This window comes from Mandrillus leucophaeus, unplaced genomic scaffold (assembly GCF_000951045.1).
Source record: "Mandrillus leucophaeus isolate KB7577 unplaced genomic scaffold, Mleu.le_1.0 Scaffold1885, whole genome shotgun sequence".
Lineage (NCBI taxonomy): Eukaryota > Metazoa > Chordata > Mammalia > Primates > Cercopithecidae > Mandrillus > Mandrillus leucophaeus.
The window spans coordinates 115,200-138,266 of record NW_012101904.1 but is presented as its reverse complement, the minus strand read 5'-3'; the positions used below and the strand labels follow the sequence as shown (position 1 = coordinate 138,266).

The following is a 23,067-nucleotide window of genomic DNA, read 5'->3' as shown; positions in this document are numbered from 1 at the left end:
TTAAGAGACTTGCCAAAAACCACAAGACAGTCAGAACTTGAAATTAAGTGACCCATCTCCACACCTGGTGCCTTCTACTTGAGATTATTCACAAATTTAGAAGAGGAGACCATTGAGAACAGGAATGGGGAGAGCGGAGATTTTTTTCTAGGCCAGAAAGAACTGGCCAGCTCGTGGGTAAAATAAGCCACAAATAAATTTTTTATGCATTGTTTAAAATGGGGTCACTGTTAAGGTAAGGTTATTGAAAAATGACCTTTCAAAGTTCTTTCCAACCCTGTGATTTTATCTTTGTCATTTAACTTCCCTATGACTCATTTTATCAAACAAAGGGTGACTCTACTCTCTACCTACTTTAATACAAGATTTGTGAGGTCCAATTTAAAATATACATTATTCAAAGTACTATGTATATGCACAAGTGCAAGTCATTTTAAACTGCAGATTAATCATGTAAATATATTTTTATACCTAGTCATGCCTGTAGGAAATTGAAAGTAATTATGTAGCAGTTAGTGGCCAACTTGGACTGCAGGCACTAGGTCCTGAATAAAACTATTCTGAATTTCACCTTAAAAGAGTTATATAAAGGTACCATTCACAGCCAAAATTATTCATTATTATTCAGAGATAGCCAGAACGTTGGGTGCCCCTAATTATTCTTGTGAGATTTTCTAACAGGGAAAAGTGACTGGCTCTTCACAAAAGTGTTTTTACTTGATGTACCTCTGGGTTATTGGGAAGATAGAAATGATGACCAAAATAAAAATCACTGAATGAATTCGATGAAATTCAGTTAAGGAAAGCAAGCAACATACTACTACTATTATTATTATAATAATAATCATCATCATCATCATTAACGTTGTGTGCAAATGAAATAATTTATCTTAATAATAATGTTTAAGCTTTCTAGTTAATGTGTTCTTCAAATTAACAATTAAGAATCCTTGGTTAATTTTGTCCTTTCTCGTTCTTTGGCCACCTGATTTATTTTTAAACCTTCATATGTAAAGGTAAGAAAAGAAAATCTATGAGTTCACCTAGATCTTCTGTCTACGAACTTAAAATCATTTCTTTTTATCTCTTCATACTCTGTAAGATTTGTAGAAGAATACTTCTTTTTTTAAAGGAAGCCAATGAATAGTCAATGAATTATTTCTTAAGATAGGCCAATAGATTAGCAAAGAGTAAGAGTTCCTCACCAAAACAACAACAACAACAACAAAACAACAACAACAACAAATAAAACAGCCTTTTCATCAGAATAGTGAACTATCAGTTTCTAGCATAGTTCCTGGAACAAAGTACACTCTGAATAACTAGCAGTGAATCAATTGTGCTTCCAACCACATTTCCAAGCATTGTTTTCAAGGCCACAAATCTATTCACATTCATGAAATAATTTATGATAACCTTTTTTGTACAAGTACTCTTTATTAAATATATACATATATACAGATGTTACCAGGCCTAATTTTACTAGAATCAGTTTTAAAATGGGGGATTGGGACTGGATGATTTCTACAGTATCTTTCAGCCTTAAAATGTGTTGATTTTATGGAATACCTAGAAAGACAGCCAAGAAAGAATTCTTAGATATGACTTACAATTAATATTTGACATTTGCACAATTTTCAGGTCTCAAAAACTACTATTATAAGGTAATGAAATAACTGAAAAATCAATGCCAATTACCTACTATCAATTCTTTTCTAAAACAAACAAACAAACAAACAGAGAGAGAGTGATTTCGTCTGCAATGTGGCCATTTCTATCAATATGTTCCCTAAAACACCCAGAACACATTCACTCATCCATTCCAGAGCAGATAGAGAGAAGCACAGAAGAAAATCTAAAGGCAATATGACGAAAACCAGACTTAGGTTGAGCTGCATAGACAGTTGCAAAATTTTCAATTAAGTTGTTAAGCCTACCTAATGAGAAAGAAGTCAGTAGATGAAAATCCTAATAAACCACATAGCAGGGTCAGTGGCATTCTACCCCACAGCTATATTTTCTTTACTCCTTTCATTTGCCGCTCTCTTAATTTTAAAATATTCACCTTAGTTATAAAACCTTAAAAAAAAACTCCTAAAAAACCAACATGAAGACTGCCCAGAATTACAGAACTACAGACACAAAAATTCTTCAAAATACAGCATTTCACTAGTTAATATATAGATCTATGTTGGGGAAAGCACCTGAAAATGACCGTGCTGAGTTCCTATTTCTGATGATTCTGTGATTCTGATCAAATTCTACTCTGTGACTCTGAACAAATTTGAGACAGTTAATCTATTAAGTTTTATACTGCCCAGATTTTTACTTTCAAGTACACAATGCTTTTCACTTACAGAACGATCTGTACCACATTCTCATCTATTTGGAAAACCAATTGCTGAAGTTGTACTAACATGTACTTATCTCAAAGTGGTTATGTGAACAAATATATTTGTTATCCACTATCAGTATAGGAGGAGAAAATATTTTGAATATGTTGTCAGACTCTAAATAAATGTCCTTCACTAAAGAATGCAATGTCCTCTGCTAGTTTATGGTTCTTTGGCATGCATTGAGTGTTCTACTTTTTAAGTAATATTGTAGGTAAAGGTGCAAGAGCTTTCCTAGAGAGACAGTTTCTAGCATAGTTCCTGGAACACAGCAGGCTCTGAATAACTATGTAGTAAATAAATACATACCTGAATGAACTACCATGAAAAAGAATTCATACAATGAGTTAAACTTTGGCTCAGAGAACAAAATTTCAAATTAACTGTTAAGTACTGTTTGGCCAACATAAGAAAGGGAACACGTTTCCTCTGGTCTTTGTCTTAGTTTTTTATGCTGCAGAGTTTTTACTCTATTGATCAGCGTTTATACTATTTCATTTTTTTTTTTTTTGCCAATGTTTCATTTAACAGGAAAATTTCTTTTCCCGAAGCTCCTAAGAAGATCACCAAAGGTCACTGCACATGACATCCAATAAACAATTCTCGTTAAGGGCAGTGCCACTGGGAAATTTAGGGTGGCAGGTTGATATTCATCGGGTAGATTTTTAAAATGTCATAGTCTGTTTTCAAATATCAATGAAAAAATATGTGCCACATGTCTCTAATAGCTCTATTTCTCTTATCCCAACTTTCCAGGATGGTGTGTATTCTATCTAAGTGAATGCTGAGTTCTTTTAAAATAATTTTTCTGGAAAATAAAAACATAGTTCACTTTTTCACTGAGGAATTAACTCTCCCAATAACTGGCTTATATCTTTAAATGGAAAAAATTACATAGATTTTTTTATTTTAATAAAGAATAGTTGTTTATATTTAAAAACATTTAAAAAGACATTCTGCATTTTCATCATCTTTTAGCAAACTACTATAGCAACAAAATTACATTAGACTTTCTGATTTCTCCATAGTGTCCTTAGATAAATAAACAACCCAATAAACCATGTTAAATGCCCCAAATGTGACTGGAAAGAGAATACGGGCATATTTGTCAATTTTACTTGTGCCAGATCCAGAAGGTGGTGGAGCTGATGGAGGAGGAGTAGCTGACAACTTCCCAGTAGCCCCTATGGTATTAACTGTGGTCTTAATCCTCTGCAATCTTGATCCAAACACGTGACGAGTAGAAGCAGATGCAACTGAAGCCTTTCGAGACACATATCCAGTTCGGCTAGAAGCAGGAGAAGTAGATGGAAGTGCTCTTGCCGCAGATATGGTTTCAGCTGCATTTGCACGGCTGAATGGGTTTGGACTGGAAGCTAAGTAAGACCGAGGTGTGCCTTTAGAAGATTCTTGAACAACTGTGGAAGATTTGCTTGAATGGTTTCCCACCACAGTTCTGTTGCCAACATCAGATTCAGAGTGAACCGAAGCATTTGTTCTTTTTCTCATGTTCAAATTGGCATTTGTATTCTGAAAAGGTATATGAAAAAATATATTGGTTATGTAACTTTATGCAGCTTTGTACAAAATTTAAAGGGATCAAAATTCTTAAAATCAGTCATTTCTATAAAATAAAACTTTATTAATAAGCTGTAGTCACCTTGATTTTAAAAAGCTTTAAAATATATAACTAAATATAACGTGCATACATTTGAAACTTTGAACCAAAAATCTTCTATTGCAAAACATGGTCTATTCTTATAAATAATTAGACCTTAAATCTATAGAAAGAAGATTAAGTTGTTAGAATGACAAGCTGATGTTATACTTAATTGCATTTTAAGAGTTAATGATTACTGTTCTAAAAGTTATTTGTTTAGTTTTATTGTAAATAATATTCTGTATATGTCATATACACTTCAAATTTCTCTATGTGTTTACTTTATAAACAGGGAGAACCATACCTAGTCATGTACACAGAATACCAACAATAACAACTATCCATATGTACATAACATTTATTTATTTAAAAAGTCCAAAAACTTTGATTTCCAAATCCTTTGAATTTACTGTCATAAAAGGCATAGGTAATTATACACATTATTTTAAAATCTAACAATCCTGACACATTTTATTTCTCACTTCAATTAATAATGAAAACACAAATAAAATTTAATTAGAAAAGGTTGCATTAGACTTATGAACAGCATCAACGAATAGTTGCATAAGTATCTGGATTCAAACCATTAACCAATAGTGATTAAATTGAAATACATTTCACTGGTTTTCATCAAATTATTTTCTTTGTAGAACAAGATTGTATTTGAAGAAAGTTGTGCAGCAAGCCACTAAAATTCTTATAATATTGACAGCCACAATAAACAACTATGTACATAATTAATTATAGATTCTCCATGCTAATGAAGGACAGTAATTTCTCAGATGATCCCCCAAATAGTCACATCTGATTTTTTAGAATATATGATGATATTTCCGCAGTAATTTTTCTTCTCTATGTTTATTCTAAGCTATATTAATGTTAGATGATAATTACTTCCATAACTTCTCCCCTTACCAATTCATGAAGTAGATGGTGAGTAAAAAAATGGAGAAATAGAGGAGAGAGAAAGAAGAACAGCTCATAAAAGGGTGATTGGAAGAAGCCAGCCTCAAAGGGCAATTCACAGACACTAATATATGAAGTGGGTAGATTATATATAATTAATTAAGATCTAACTTTAGACATAAAGGTTTACTCTATAAATGTAATCTTTATTAGTACACTCATCTAGCATGCTTAAAGTTCAACTCGTATCTCATAAATCATGACTACAAGGTCGCTGAGTAGACAAAAACAGCCTCACAAAACAGAGTCAATGTAGACTCTGACAGGTGTAGAAAGCATTTGTCATGTCAACTTGGCGTATTCTTCTAAGCAGGTTGCAGTTGAACTAATGAGCAATTGTAGCCTAACATATGGCACTGAATTTGGGTGGAGAAAATTGAAATCTAAATTGACATCAACCTAAAAGCTGAAGAACCATTACTTATCCTTCACTTTTCCTCTACATAGAACATTATAAATGTCACCTAATTAATCTTTAGATTTTGAATCACTTGTTACAGAAAAGGATAGTAATTAATTGATTATCATTGATCCTAAAATGTTATACACATGGTGAATAATATAAAAAAAGAACAAGGTATATCCTTACAATTTAAAGAGCATATATAATCTTTTGCAAGGAAGCATACATACACAAATTATACAATAAAAGAATATAACAAAAGGTAAAATATATTCAAGAGCCAAACTATGACCAAATGCTGAATATCCCAAGAAGAGAAGAAAAGAGAGTAAAAATGATAAATTGGACAAACAGGAAAGTAATACATTTTTTCAAGTATAATATGATAGTTGCATACTGTCTTCTTCTTTCAGTCAGTTAGGTTGTCCATGACCTTTAGAAATCTGTATGTTTCCTAACACTAAATTCTAAGGACTGGAGACTTTCCCTGCCAGTAAAAATGAAGTAACAGGAACTGAATCTACTTTCCTGCCTAAAATGACCCCCAAAACTTGACAAAATATGCAAAAAAAAACAAAAACAAAAACAAAAACCAAAACCTGTTGTTTGAAGAAACTGGCCATTAGACAACACAGAACCGTAATCACTGAGAGGGAAAAAGCAAACTTGAGAGAGTTGCCATGCTGTGGTTTAGGAATGGAAAAGCCAGAAAAAAACCGGCAGGCTTCCTGAACTGAAGAGATGAAGTTAAGAATCTTGGGAGACCAAGGTAGCTAGAGTTCACAGGACAAAGTACCAGAGATAAGAATGCTAAACAAAGAGAGAACTCTAAAGATCTAAAGAGAGTCCCCATTGAGTATTTTACCAAACAAAGATCAGTTTGTGAGTGTGAGGTAACTACCCAAGGCTGAAAGGAACCATCTGAAATGATTAGAAAAAACAATATCTGACATTCACCCAAAGCCAGGAAAAGTGCATGTTTCCACCTGCTGGACTAGAAAATGTCAACATTCATGTAGCATTTGGTAGAGTACGTAGAAGTGGCTGTCTTAATAGTATAGTATAAATAGCCTCAAACACTGCTCTTGTATTGTCTAATGCATTTTAAGAGCAAGAGTAGGAAGGATCAAACTGACTCCAAGTAACTTTACTGCCCCCCAAAACAAAGTATTAAAACATTTAAGTTCTTTTGTTCTAGACCAGTATCCTTCTGGAATGTCCTGAAATCTTGTAAATTGTGTTCTATATAATAGATTGGCTTCAAAAGTGACACCAATTCATCATTTCTCTCTATATTCATGCCCTCAATATTCATGCTCCATATTTAGGCCCAGGAGCTTACCCATTCCTGACCTATCCAGAGTTGGAGTCTATTTTTCCATAAGCTGCCTAATGACTTTCTTTGTCCAACAGTATGTGGAGGAAATGATAGTTTGCCATTTCCAATTTTTAACCTCAACAGCTCTTACTTGCTTACACTCTTTCTCGAAACACTGCCACTACCACCATAAGAACAAGTCAGCCTGGCTAGCCTGCTAGAGATTGAGAGATCATTTGGAGAATAGCCAGTTATCACAGTGAGACAATTCTAGAACACCCAACAACTAGCTGACACTAGATTCACTAGTGTTCCGTTAAGAGAAAATGAGCTGCCCAAGCAAGCGTAATCAAAATCAACAGAATTCACAATTGATCCATAGACTTGGGAGCAAAAATAAATATTTATTGTGTGTACCTGAAGTATCATTTTTTTTGTTATGCAATATTATTGTGGCAATAGATAGATGAGTTAGATCAAAGGTCCTGATGGGAGGTGCAGCCAAAGGGCTCATGAGGGCAGAAGTTCCTCAGACATTCTAGGATACTTAGAAGATTGGCCTGCCCAGAACTCATAGAGGACCTTTAGGGGGCACTGTTGCCTAATCCACACACTAGCTGAAGGACCAAGATGCTTTGCCCTCCATAATCCCACACTTTAAGAATTACAATATTTTAAAACAGAAAGGGATTTCAGTGATCAACTTATTCCATTACTTCATTTTCCAGTAGAGAAAAGTAAGAACAGAAAGGTTACAGGTGGCTGGAATTCACACAGCAAGTGACTTACTTGGTGTCTGTTCTGCCTCATTGTAGAGGTTCTCTACTTACAAATGTGGAGGAGGCTTTAAAGAACTTAACAAGCTGCACATATTTGAGTCAGTCAAGTACTCATAATAGTATGATGCTAAGAAAAATTATACAAGACTTGGACATCAGAAAAAAATACAGCATGTCTTTTCAATGTCATAATAGAGTATTGTTTAACAAGCCCACACAAGGATAATTAAATCTTTAGAATCATTTACTTGAATTTGATTTTGCCATTTAATATTTGATTAGAACCCAAACACTGTCAAGTTAACATATTCAATTATGGATTCTTGTCTAGTACAAAAGATCACCAAAGGTTATGGTTTTATTGCCTTGTAAGACATTAAGCACTTCTGTATTTAACCTACCAGTCTTATTTTACTTTTCCTTTTAAAAAAATTGCCTATAAGTAGCCATTCCTCAAAATGACTTTGAATCCATTTTACCATCTAAGTGGTTATCTCATTAATTAACCATTGAACCAATCTTGGAGACCTGTCCATTCATTATTTGTAGGTCATGTTTTCAACAGTTGGAAAACTATATTCTGACGATATCCACTATTGGGTAAGTTATAAATATCAAAGAAATAGAAGCTTAGATTTGAATAATATGCCTAGAGAAAGAGAAAAGCCTAAGCAAAAATAAAAGGAATCAGTATAAGGTGGTTAGAAAAAAGAACAATGAAGTAAGAGACTTTTTGAGAGTAGGGTGAGCAATATGAACAGTACCAAAAATATTACTGTCTGAAAACAAAGATCAAGTATTTTTATTCCAGTTTAAAAGAAGTAATGATAGAGTATAAAGACTGTCTTATCAATCTTTGTAGATTAATGCACACAGTAGGCACCTACTTCATATTTGATAAATTGCATTAAAATGGATATCCTATAGAATCAAGATCATTTTTCAAATTAGAAAGTGTCAAATATTTTTATCTGATCTCCAATTTATTATTTCTTTTTCTGTGGGACACATCTTCAGAATATTGTAGGTAGTGCCTAAGGCATTTAAGTTATCTTGACTCAATCTCAAGTACAGCTGACAATGCCTTAGAAGTTTCACTATTTTGTATACCATATCCTACATAAAGGAAAGTGGAATTAGACTGATTTGAGACTTAAATCATTGCTCTCTGCCAAGCAGTTAAATGACACTCAAGTTATTTTTGTAGTTATGTCTCAAGTTTTACTCTGTTAAAAGTAGTCATTTTCCACGATGACAGACCACCAAAGGAATAAGGTATCTGCTGATCTATCTGGCAGACGACTCACCAGGAAGAATATTCACCCAGCCTTCACATTTTGGTGCAACTAATGTGTCAGAATGATGTTGTGTTTCATACAGAGTGTAGAGACTTCAGTGGTTCCATCATGATTTAGCTGATGCACAGTGGTTTCGAACAAGAAAAAGCACCTAAGTTTCATTTGAATTTTAAAAAATGATTTAGTTTGAAATCATTCTGTCATTAGTCACAATAGCCTGAAGCAAGAAAAGAGATGCAAGGTAGTAGATTTAAACATTACCAACAAATTAAAGCAGTAACAGGCAAACAGGAGCAGATCCAAGCAATTCGTCAATCGTGACTGTGATCTGACACAATTTCTAAACAATTTTTATCAACTGCAAAAAAAAAATCATCTCAACTTATTACTCTAGCAGCAAAGAGATAAAGTGACTAAGATTAGGTTTGCAGAATGCATGCAGCTACATTCATATTGCTTGCTTGAAAAGCTAATGAAGTTTAGCTTTGATGAAGTTTAATAAAATGTAATTTAATCCTTGTAAATTAAAAACTAACAATAATAATAACGAATACGTTTATCTTCTAGAATATCAATGAGTCACATACTAAAAAAAAGAATCTAGTAATGTAAAGACATTTATTCAAGGCCATTTAGACAGGACTTCATGAGTAAGCCACATATCTTATTTAATAGGGAAATAGTGTGGTAGAGCAACTAGAGCTAAACTCCAAGGTAGTGATTTACTGAGAACTGTCAACAGCATTTTTAGAAAGTGCTACGCGTAGAAATTTTTAACACGTCCCTTCCAAATAAACATGCTAAATATTTTATAAATAGTTAGCAAGGCACTCTATCATATATTGAGCTCCAAAATGTAGAAACCAAAATGCTGAGTTCCCTATTTATTGTATTTAATTTCCTCCCAATGTTGGCATTTAATTCAATGTTTATATTTCCATAAGTTATAGAAATATTACTTTCAATATCAGGCACTGGGATAAACTTTTGTTTTCCATTTGGGATTACCAGAAAAAGAAATCTTAAAGAATCATTCATTTTCCCTTTACATATTTAGAGTTGAGGGTTTAAAACAGAATTTCTTTAAGATAGGTGACTTTGTGATTACTTTTGTTTCATACTGATTCCTAGTGTTTCTTTTTTATTTGTAAATATTTTGTATAGTAGATATATGGCTCCAATGGAGGAAACCACTTTGTTAGAGACTTCTTTGGTCAGAGCAGAGGTTCTTAGCTTGATTAAGCAGACTTGTTCAAATGCTAGCTGAAATCACACCAGGAGCTGCTTTCATCAATGCCACCAACATACCCCTGGAGAGAAAAGAGTGCAAAGGACACTCCACTCACTTCCTCTAAATACAGATACTAAGCTAGATGAATCTTTTCTTATTCAATGTAGAAAAGCAGTATTGTGGTTATACAAAGTATCTATAAGCATAATCTGAGACTAGTTAAAAACTCAAAGTCTCAAACAAGTCCTATTTGCAGGTAGTCTTTTTCATTAGCTATGCTGTTGTCAGTGATCCAGGGATCAGAAATTGAAAAACGCTTGCTAAACAGTTAAAATTGTGGGCTTCCAAATCAGACAGACCTGGCTGCAAATGCTGAATTTGTCATTTACTAGCTATGAGATATTCAGCAAGTTATTTAGCCTCTCAAAACCTCAAAGTCCTTGCTATAGGAGTAATAATGCTGCCTTCCTCCTAATAAATATATAAGATAAGGCATGTAAGGCACTTAGCTCAATGTCTAGCACATAGTAGGATTCAAATGAATATTATATAGAAGTAACCCAGCTGAGGTCACATAATAAGATTCTGCCTCCAAAAGAAAATGGTACATCACAGAAATAAATAATTACAGAAAACAAAATTTTAGAAGACAATATTATACATCTATGAAAATATGGCCATCATGTCTAATAATTACCACAGCAAATGACACTGAAGGAGAGAATAGTCTATGGAGTGGGATTTGAGCAATGAGAACACACAGACACAGGGAGGGAAATATCACACACTAGGGCCTGTCAGGGGTGGGGGACTAGGGGAGGGATAGCTTTGGGAGAAATACCCAATATAGATGACGGGTTGATGGGGTGCAGCAAACCACCAGGGCACGTGTATACCTATGTAACAAACCTGCACATTCTGCACATGTATCCCAGAACTTAAAGTATAATTTTAAAAAGCTTTTTTAAAAAGAATATTCTATGGTGAAGTCAGTCAGGGAAAGGATGTTGCTGGTGAAAATGAGAAATAAATACAAAGAAATACAAAATGCAATAGAAAAATCAACATTCATATTGATAGTAAGGGTGCAAATTAACACTAGAGTAAACCTTATAACTTATGCATAAGACATGTCAAAAAGCTCTTTAGGAAAAAGTAGCAGTAACAACAACCAAAACAATGGCTAATTCTTCTTGAGTGATTCTTTTGCACCTGGCACTCAACTAACATGCTTTTAATTGAACTATCTGCTACACCTAATGTCATGTGCCATGTAAGAAAAACTATAGCCACAAATGTTTCAATGTCTAAGAAAAGATGTGGGTTACATAAGAAGGAGATCTCGTGTACTATTCTATCAGATCACAGATCACTGTTTCTTTTATTTTATTTCTTTTCTTTCTTTTTTTTTATACGGAGTTTCGTTCTTGTTGCCCAGGCTGGAGTGCAATGGCATGATCTTGGCTCACCGCAACCTCCGTCTCCTGGGTTCAAGTCATTCTCCTGCCTCAGCCTCCTGAGTAGCTGGGATTACAGGCATGTGCCACCACGCTCGGCTAATTTTTTTGTATTTCTAGTAGAGATGGGGTTTCTCCATGTTGGTCAGGCTGGTCTCGAACACCCAACCTCAGGTGATCCACCCGCCTCAGCCTCCCAAAGTGCTGGGATTACAGGCATAAGCCATCACACCCAGTCTCCTGAACTTTTATAACAACTTTGGTCTTCTTCAACCACCAAATATTTTTCCCTGAATGTTTTCACTTCCCTGCAGATTATGACTCACTCGTAATGTGAATAAGTACGTATCTGTGTGTATGTGTGCAAGTGTACATGTGTTTTGGATTTCAAACCATGCATTTGTTTAAATATTGAAAAATGTAATTAGCAATGTAATTTATAACTTTTCTTTTTCACACTTTAAGAATATTTTAATCCTTGAAAGTGGAGTTAATGTATATATAGAGATCTGATAAAACATTACAAAAGAAGGCTAAATTAGATGGCAAGTAAATTCACCTTTAAAGCATCCACATTATCCTATGGGAATTATTTTCTTCAGCTTCAAAATATTCAGAAAATTATATTCAAACTCAGACAATATTTGTACAATGCTTTATTCTTAATATAGACTTGATATGACTTCATCATAATGAAATTGTGCTATGATGAATAGCCATCCAGAAGGATTCAAGTCCATGCCAACCCTATAGGTGGCTGGCATCGCAAGTAGTCTGAGTTACAATTTTATCTACATCAGCAAAGGCAACACGGGTGCTGTCTAAAAAACAATCATTTATCAAGGCAGGATTCTCAGTATACTTTTGCTGGGGAGAAAAAAATTCCATAGCTCAGGCATTATAAGAGAGTAAAATAGCCCTCTGTAAAACAATAGCTATGCAAGGTAAGTAAGTCTTTGATGAGTCAAGAACCTTGCTGAATTTGGAATTCCAATTTCCAATTCCAATTCCAATTTCTTTGAAATTTCAGACAATATTTGCCTAATGAATGTAAACATTTATAATAACTGTAATAGATCTATTTTTAGGGAAAAGTAGTTCAAGTTCCATGATTCATCTCTTGTTGGAGCATATTCCCCAGGTCCAGTGGGTAATAGAAGATCCACAATTAATGACATAAGTAATAAGGTCTTATTAAGGACAGTGATTCAACTCATTCATTCATTAATTCAACTGTTTCAAGTTATTTTCCTGGGCATTGGGAGCACAGGGGTGAAAAATAATATAGTATTTGCAATTTATCTCAAGAATCACAAAAAATAATAAACAGTAAATGGTATAAAGAAAAGTTAGAGGAACTAGGGAATACATTACCCAGCCTAGAAGGTTGGAAAACCTCTTTGTGGAAGTAATACTTAGGCTGAGATATTAGCAACAAGTAAGTTTTAAATAGGCAAAAGAGCTCACTATTCCCTTTTGGGATGAGGGAAGAAGATGCCTGTTGGTACAAGAAACAATTTTTCAAAGATTTCTCTCAGTGGTATAAGGATAGGGAAGATCAATACTCTTCCTTGTCAAGAGAAATTTGAAGTTTCTTGAAGATAGTCTAAGTTCTTCCCTTTCTCTTCTTACTTTTTCTTTTGAAGTGAACAATTATGGCAATGATTTATAATGCATTCTACTCTAACATAATTAATATCTGATAATATCACTTTCCAGACAGAAATCCTGAATAATCATCAATATTTCTACAATGTATTGAGCCCTTAATATAGGCCAGGCACTACCTAAAGCGTTTTCACAAATAACCTCACATAGTTCCTACAACAACTCATGAGATAGTGCTAATGTTTTCATTTTCCCAATGAGGGCACTGAAACCTAAAACGTTGAGCACCTCTCTCTCCCAACATGATACAATTAAAATGTGTTATTCATGATTTGAGTCCCAAATACATACTCTTAACCACTTCAAGAGGCCACCTGCAGTAGCAAATATGTATACTCATGGAATTAAAAATACATGCTCATGAGATTTTTTTTAAAAAAGAAAAAAGTTTATCTGAAATATGTCCGCAACAACCCCTAAGTGATGTTTGTAAACAGTTTGGATTTGACTTACATTTACATAGTTTCCAATATAAGCTAAGTCCTGTACTAACTTTTTTTGTATCTCACAAAAAAATTTCTCCTGATTAGAAAATCTTTCCTTTCCAGTGCATGTGAAAATTGTTCTAGAGTTCTTACTGATTGTTCGTACTCCCATTCATAATATTCTTTCTACTTTGATGCTTGGCTGTCATGAAGTGCTTATAGATAATACTTTGTATCACAAATATCCTCTATGTTCAGGCATAAATAAATATTTATAAATAGGCTTACATTTAGTTGATTTATTCTACAGAAAACTGTATCTTAACAAGTGCAGTCTAGCTGAGCAAAGTGGTATTTTTAATTGAAGACACTTTCCCTGTGAGTTATTTTAAAAATGAATCAACGCTACTCAAATCTGCATCTTCTATGTGACAAAAATATTTTTATGATGTTCTTCTACAAGAGGAAATCTATTCCCTATCTTTCTTCCACAAACTCTCCCTGAAATTTGGATATAGCACTTTAAAAAGCTATTTAAAAATTTACTATTCAAGATATATGGTAAAACTGATTGAAACATTTTCCTTTGGTACATAAGACACTGAAATTTCGGCTCCATTTGTAGCCCAGAGAAGGTATCAACATGAGCTCTACCTCTTGTTTCTGATTTGAGAATGATTCTTCATTCTCAAAATTTTCTACAAATAATTAAAGTTAATAAAGTTAATTAACACATTTGCCAAATTATGTATAAAGTAACTGTGTGTACACATGTATATGTAGCAGAAGAGGATTCATTAAGTCACCTATTGTGTCAGTTCTTATATTTTTAAAATCAGTCCTCTCCCCCTTAGTCTTTACAAATGGAAGTATAATCAGTTGGTCATAACGCATATGTTGAATTAGCCTATTAACACAATTCATTACAAATCTACTCTATCTACAATAAAACAGCACATTAAGTCAGCAGAACAAACTTAAGTTCTACTATGACACCAATTGGCAGCACTTACATTGTTAAACAGACACCTGCCACTCTCACCACCCACTCCCCCAAATTGCTGAAGCCATTTGGCTGTTTTCCAGAAACTAATTTGACGTGTCCTGAAGAGTAAGCTCTAAGCTATTAGCTATGGTTTCCAATGGGCATTATCAAAAAACATTCAATGCTTAACAAGGCTCTCAAGCTGAAACAGCTGTTCATCCAAAGTGAAACTTTTTTTAACTTTCTCTGAGTCTAGCTAATCTTACTTGAGCTAGAAAATAAGGTATTAGACTGTTTTGCATGTTCTACCACTTTATGACAAGAAAGCCAATTTTGCACTTCAGTAAAGGCAGATTGCAAATTTAGCATGAATTGAACCAGTAGCTGAGTTGCAATTTATGGCAAATGGCTCATCAGCACATTAATGTATACTGCCAATATAACCACTTCAGCCAGGCAGGCCAGAAACTAGAAGACCCAAATACCTAGTAGGCAGTAAAGGAAATGTGCTCTCTATCAACTTGTGTAAAACAAATCTTAGGCCGGGCGCGGTGGCTCAAGCCTGTAATCCCAGCACTTTAGGAGGCCGAGACGGGGGGATCACGAGGTCAGGAGATCAAGACCATCCTGGCTAACGGTGAAACTCCGTCTCTACTAAAAAATACAAAAAAGTAGCCCGGCGAGGCGGCGGGCGCCTGTAGTCCCAGCTACTCGGGAGGCTGAGGCAGGAGAATGGCGTAAACGTGGTAAGCGGAGCTTGCAGTGAGCTGAGATCCGGCCACTGCACTCCGGCCGGGCGACAGAGCAAGACTCTGTCTCAAAAACAAACAAACAAACAAACAAACAAACAAACAAACAAAAAAATCTTAAAACCCAAAACTATCAAATATAATTCATTTATTTTCATTCTTATATTAGTACTTAAAAAAAACAAAGTCAGAACCACAGGTTCTGAAATTAGATAGATTCAAGTTTTGGACTTTGCTAAATACTAGCTTTGTAACTTTGGGTAACTTGTTTAGCCTTTCTATGCTTAAGGTTTCTCCTGAGTCAGTGGGAATAATAACAATAACTACTACCTAGAGTTAGTGGTGGGGTAATTTCCATAAAGTGCTTAACACATTGCTTAGCATATAGTAAATGATCAATATTTGTTCAATGTTTTTATTCTATTGTTATCATTTAATATTCTAATAGAGATCTGTAGATGGCCGCTGTCACGTAAAATATTACTGTAGAATTGACCATTATTTCTATACTCAGATATTTGTATTCTTCAACTGAACTAAATGTTAATACTGTAACTTTCCACTTCGGTAAATGTTAGAAATGTATGAGAGCCTATATTTTGCGCCATGTTCAAAATTCATTTTATTTACTTTTCCTAGGAGGACATGATCAGCATCCTTGGAGCAACACTAAGAATTAGCTAAAACTCTTACCATCTTGCCAAGATCTGCCAATTGTAAAGAGATGATTAAGAGCTCCAAGGTTTAAAAGGTTTAAAAGGTTTCCTCTGGGGGTGGTGACTGCTTCAAGAGAGGCACAAAATCAAGAATCCTGTGGATATTATTCTATTTAATATTAACAACTTAAAAATATTTGCACTTACTCAAAATATAACATGCTAAAATTTCTTTTGGGTTATAAATAAGCCAACACATATATCCAGTAGGACATCATTCAGATGTCTTAAAGGCCTAACATACTTTTAATTTGTTGATTCATCCAGCCATCTAGTTACTCTTCCAATTATTCAACAAATATTTATTGAGTACCTATTTATGTTCCAGGCATTCTTCTTGGGTCTGATGATACAAGTATAGAAAAACAGTGCAAAATTCTTTTCTTTGTGGAGCATCTGCTCATGAGACTCCTCAAATCTGTGAGCTCTTCCAGCAACTATTATCTACCACTACCAGTCTGGGGAAAAATAGTCTACAATTATGGTTTCCACTTCTTCATCTGTCACTCACTTTTCAACTCATTGTTATTTGATTATTCTCCCATCTTTCCTTTGAAATTATTTGTGGATCACTATAATTAGCACTTTTAAAAGTCTATGTCTTACCAGTCTAGCCAACACGGTGAAACCCCATCTGTACTAAAAAATATATACAAAAATTAGCCAGACATAGTGGTACACATCTGTAATCCCAGCTACTTGAGAGGCTGAGGCATGAGAATTGCTTGAACCTGGGAGGTGGAGGTTGCAGTGAGCTGAGATTGCACCATTGCACTCCAGCCTGGGCAACAGAGTGAGACTCTGTCTCACACACACACACACAAATGTATGTCTTACATACTGTCTCAGTAGCATGTAGCACTCTTAATGAATTCTTTATTTCAATTCTTCCCATAATTCTACATTCTAGCAATGTTCCATTTACCTTTATGAGTCTCCAATGTGGGATGCTCTTTCTCTACCTAATTCTAATGTTATTTTTCCATAGGCTTTAGCTCTCAGTTATCACAGTTTTCTTAGTCTTCAGGTGAATGGGCCTGTTCAGTTGCTTTGAATACAATATTTACATCAATATCATAAAATCAATGTCTTCTCCCCCCAATTTTTTCTAACATCTAGACACATGTAGCCAGTAAGACATCATTTAGATATCCTAGAGGCATACCAAACTTTTAATTTATTTATTCATCTATCTACCAGTTTATTCATTCAATTCTTCAGATATTTATTGAGTGCCAGGCACTCTTCTTGGCTCTGGTAATACGAAAGTAGAGACCAGCCCAAAGTTCTTACCCTTATGTAATTTACATTCTTGCCCATATTCAAAGTCTAATAGAGGTGTGAATTTATTCATATCTAATAAACTCGACGTATTTGTCCAAACAAATATCTCTCCTGCTGTAGTTTAGATCTCAGAGATTAGCACACTATCCAGCTAGCTTTCAAGCCACAAAACTTCAGCTGTTTCTGCTTCCTTCTGCCTTATTCTCTTTTCCTTTCAATTTTTCTCAATATTTTTCTAATCTGTCTCTTCTTCTCCACAGCCCTTGCAAAGACATTCAACATTTTTTACCTGACTATTGCACAGCCTATTAACATTTTGAGATTTAACATCCTTATGCACCTGTTCTCTCTCTACTCTTCATTAAAATAATATTTACACACTATAAATGTGATCATGTCAATTCCTTATTTAAACTTTTTCAGTAGCACCGATTGTTTTCAGGGGAAAAATTATATGGCATAGCATTCTACATGATTTGGGCCCTGTCTCCCAGTCCAGCCTCATCTCCCCTTCCTTTCCCCAAACCATCCTTTCAGCCATGTCAGGTACCCTGGTATTAGCAAAGGCTATCAGCGCCTGATCCATATTCACTTGGTTTACCCAGGAGGTTACTCCACGTAGGCTGATAGCTTACTGCCTTTCTCTGCCTGAGGGATACTCTGCCTACAGGATCTTTATAAACATTATTTATTTATTTACTTATTTATGTATTTTTAATGTGTATACAGTTATTGGATACATGCGCAATTTTGTTTCATGCATAGATCGTGTAGTAGTCAAGTCAGGGCTTTTGGGGTATCCATCACCCAAATAACATACGTTGTACCCATTAACTAATTTTTCAGTAGAATGGTGGTTACCAGTGGTGGTGTGGGCCAGGGGGTAATGAGGAGATATCGTTTAAAGGGTACGATATTTCAGTTATGTAACATGAATAAATTCTAGAGATTAAGTGTATAGCATCGGGACTATGGTTAATCATACTGTATTCTACACTAGAAATTTGCTATGAAAGTAAACCTTAGATGTTCTCACCACACACAAAAAGAGTATCTATGTTAAGAGATAGACATGTTAATTAGCTTGACTGTAGTAATCAGTTCACTATGTACATGTATGTCAAAACGTGATGCTGCACACCTTAAATATATACAATTTCAATTTAAAAAACACTGCTGAGTGAACCTAATCAACAAAAGACAGGAATTGGTAAGTACTCCAACTTCTTTGTCATCCAGTGGGACTGTTCTAAGGCTTGCCCCCCACATACTTTGGGAAGGTCTCAAGCATGATGAGCACACGGTGGTAAACCCGCTCATTAATGACACTTGACTGGCTTTTCTTCCTTTCCTTCTCACTTCCCTCACAGTGCTTCTTGAGAATACCTTAAAAATAAATTGCTTGCACACATCCTTGCAACAGAGTCTGCTCTGAGAGAAACCCAAATTAAAACACCTGGACTCTCGCCAGGATGTCTTAGTTTAGTTCTAGAAATGTGAGCTATATTCCCTTGCTTCTGGTTCTTTGCACATTCTCTTCTCACTGTCTTCTCTCCTCCATCTTCTTTACCTCCCTTTTATAATTTCCAAGATAGTATCGAAATATTGCTTCCTTTGAAAGGTTTAATCTGACACCCCACCACCCTCATCAAATCTTACACCATATAAACTCAAATCAGGACCACTGAATCTTCACACCACATCCCAATGCTTTTTCCTAGCCTAGCATTTAGCATGCTTGTGTGAGTGCCCCTCCAGACTGTGAATTTCTTTAAGGGCCTCAACAGTGTCTTACTGTTTTCCTTTCCCTACCAACTAGTGCAGTACCAAACACCGGAAAGTATTCAATGAATGTAAGTCAAATGAATTCGATGACAAATAAATGATGAGTAAACAGCATTAAAATAAATCAACAACAAAATCATTCTCTCTTGTACACTCAAAACAGCAGAAATAAGTTTCACACAATGTGTTTAGGAAATAAGTAGTTGGCAGAGCTATAAAGCCAAAAGCAGTACATTTAAATCCACTTGAAAACCAGATGACAGTCCTTTATTCTACCCAGATTATACTTCCTGGGCCACTATGGTAGTTAATGGACTGTTTAAAGAGTCAGTCCTGGAATATTAACTGATAACCAAAATGAAATGCTTTTCTTCTCCTGTCTCATACATCTGCCTGTTGGAAAGTATGCCTGAATGACTGCTACTAAGTAGGAAAGAGTCAATCCTACATCAACCTGCACCTTTCTCTTGCCCTTTGAGGCTACACAGGAAAGACATGAAGCTCATGGGCACCAACCTGCCTCTCCCAGAGCAAAGGGATGAGAAATATGAGCCTGTTCTTCAAACTGCTTGGAACATGTAGCCAATGGCTGTGATAGCTTGTTTAACAAGGACTGGTTTTTTCCTCTCAATCATAGTTCTAAAGCTATCGTTTATTGAAAAGCTGATTTTTAAAGCACACACTAGAACAGCTTTTCTGTACAGCTGCAATGCTATTTAAATCTTCCATGAATATCTCCACAAACCCAAGAAAATTCTAAACTGAAATACTGCTCTTAGAGAGGACATAGTAAAATAAGACCCTATAGGAGGAAAATTCAGGAAGTGAAATCTGGTTGTCAATTTTAATACTGAATTATAAAATCAGGCATATAGCTTCCACTCTTCTGAGCTAAAAGATCACCTAAAATCACTATTTGAAAAAGTAGCTACAGGCTTTTTGTGGGGACATTGGTAGATACTAGCAATCTGCCTCAAAGTCATTCCTTAATAGTCTCCAGGAATGTAAATAAATGCCTCACCTTTTTCTTGGAAGAGACTGGAAAGTAGATGAAGAACAAGCAGTCAAAGCAATACTTTAAAGACACTAAACAAATCAGTGAGAGGTAACATCGTCCTTAGGAAGAGCTGACTGTTGAACCCAAATTTCTGCTCCACAATAAAACCTCAAGTTCTTAACTCCAGCACTATTTTGGGGGAAAAAAATCTCTATAGGCCACTGGTGATCCTGGCAAGACTGATGTGATGCTTTAATCTCATGTAACTGGCCATATCATTCTCCTGCTGTGACCAAGCAGTCTCACTGCAACCCTTTAGGCTGCATTTGCAGCATTCTAAAATGTTGATACTTCTTTGAATTTCATCAAAGTGGAAACTGATAGATTCTAGCCAGCTATATTGCAACATTCATTTATTTCATTTAAGACATTCAATTTCCATCAAATGACCTATCAAATGAAATTAGATAGAGCTTGAGTCACTATTATAAATATTTTGGAGCCATTTACTTGGAGACTGTTGATAAAAACAGCACTTTTTGGTTAGTCATTTGGGAAACCCAAGAAAGGTTTCCCAAATAACTAACCAAAGAAAGAGCATTATGAAACTTGTTTTGTGTTCCATCAATTATTGTATAGCCCTATGGTTCATGTCTGCTAACTCTTAGTTCCCAATATAATAGAAACTCCAGTGTGGAGCTAAGTCACTGCTTGTTAAATTATTGATTCACTTCAAATAAAGAAATGTCACAATATTCTGTGGATAGGAAAGGATGATTATAAGACATAAGGAGTCTATACAGCCTTGATACCTAGTACAACGCCTGCACAAATTAGGCTCTTAACAAATATCTGTTGAATGAATAGATAAATAAATGTGCATAAGTTGAGAATCTGATGTTTATGAAACACTAAGCACTGGTGCATTGAAAGTTCCACACAAATTTCTTAAGTCATCTTTTGAACACAAAGCAAGAATAAAAGTGCAGCAGATCCAAAAATAATTGGATCTAATTCATGTTCTAAAGCATTGTGGAATTAATAAATAAAAATTTAATGCCATTTTGAGTTCTCGTTATGCCGTGGAAGCCTGCTGGTCTCTTGGTTTTAAAATACTTTTCCAGAATACTAAAATCAGAACTCTTTTTCTCATGTTGTTCTTTCCTTTGTTTCCATAGGAAACAGTGACTTCCAGGCATCCAAGATGACACAACATAGATTGCCAAATTGCATGCCACCCTGCAGTTGCCAAGGAGATAATGTATGTCATTCCTACAAATAACATGTTGCTCATGCCTTCATTTCCTTTATCTAGCTTTTTAAGATATTCTTTGCCTGAACTGAATTCTGATAATGTTCACTGTGAACTGATGGAAACATTCCTTTTTAAAAAATTTGTTTACCCCATTCCCCCAAGGCACTTGATCACATCACACACGCCGTCTGTGGAAGGTCTGGGCATATTTTATGCCGATTTTGGAACCAGTGATTCAGCAGTTTTCACTGAAAAAATAAATGCATCCTGAATTCTGTCTGCCTGCGTTCTAAGTAAAGGTCCAATTAAATCCACACCTGGCACTAACATATTCCAGTTTAAAATGGCCTACCACAAAAGCAGCTGCACTTAGTTAAATTTATAGGGGAAGGAAGAGGAGGAAAGCAGGAAGGAAGGAGGGGAAAGAAGGATAGAAAGAAGAAAGGGCGCAAAAAAGGAAGGAAGGAAGGAAGTAAAACTGGAAGAAAAGAAGAGAAACATATTTATTGAGCACCTGCAGCATTCCAGATTAGACATCTGTAAGATGAACAAACAGAATAAGAAACATTCAAGATCTTGGCTGACATCATCCCACTAGCAAGAGGCAGAGTCATTCTTTGAACTTGGTTGTATCTGACTTAAAAGCATGTGTTTCCCAGTTAATCTTTTGTGCTGCATAATAAATCTCCCCGAAACATAGTGGCTTAAAGCAACAACAATCATTTTAATTTTATCTCTCAAGGGTTTGGAGGCTGACTGGACTCAGGTAAGCAGCATTCTCTTGGAGTCTGTCACATGGTTTCAATCAGAAGGTCTGGGTTGGAATCACCCTGAAGATGTCCTCACTCCCAGGCCTGGCGGTTGAGGCTGGGGCTGTCAGCCAGAATACCTTACAGTATATTGTAAATAATAGCCACAAATGAATTACTGTATCCTTTTACATACTCCACTTTGGGCTGCATTCTTTTTATTTTAATTTATCAACTACTGTCAATACATCAAGAGGCTTTTGGTCAATGTCTTTATTTTCTCAGCATCCTAAAATTATTCTAATAGTGAACCTGGTAGACCTACACCTTGAACCCCATCCACGTGATCTGAAACAGTCATAAAGCCTCCACTGAACATCCAATCTGTGTGCTACCCTGAAAATAATCATATTTGTTTATCCTTTGGAAACCTATTAAACTTTATCATATCAGAAGAGAGGATATTAATGATAAAGAAGTATCATGGAGGAAACACAGTAATCTGATTGTGGGGAGCATTCAGACTAGGGAAGAATATTATGGTGGGCTAGTAAAAAAAGAAGCAAATTATGTCTCATTGCTTGCATTGCTGAGAGTAGATGATTGTGCTCACTCTACTGTGCTGGGAGATTGGCCTGAAAGAAACATATATAATATTTTATTTCATGTAGCTATTTCTGAGATGAACAACTCTGTAATGAATTAGGCTGCACTACACAGTAATAAATTTGGTCTAACAAGCAGATTACCATTACCTCAAACGATAGCAGTGTTCTACCCTGAATGTAACACTTGGATTCATACTGTCTCACCCCAGTAAAAGTCCAGCATGTATTTTCATTCAGGCCAACAAATATGATGAAACATTAAGGTATCTTTGATGACTGCTTTGCAAAATAGACCTAAAAATGGAAGCACTTAGGTAATGCACACGCTAGATCCCAGCAGG

General features: G+C 35.2%; 1 protein-coding gene across 3 annotated transcripts in view; it reads right to left on the bottom strand.

The window, feature by feature from the left end:
- Positions 1-1,417: 1,417 nt before the first annotated feature.
- Positions 1,418-23,067, bottom strand: part of GABRA4 (gamma-aminobutyric acid (GABA) A receptor, alpha 4) — a 69,196-nt gene continuing 47,546 nt past the window's right edge. For 2 of the 3 annotated variants that reach the window (XM_011978067.1, XM_011978068.1), the window contains one exon: positions 3,279-3,923. In XM_011978067.1, the coding sequence (XP_011833457.1) occupies positions 3,393-3,923 (531 nt within the window). In that variant the 3' untranslated portion in view covers positions 3,279-3,392. Of the gene's footprint in view, positions 3,924-23,067 lie in introns of all 3 variants that reach the window. The other variant, XM_011978066.1, reaches the window with a different exon arrangement.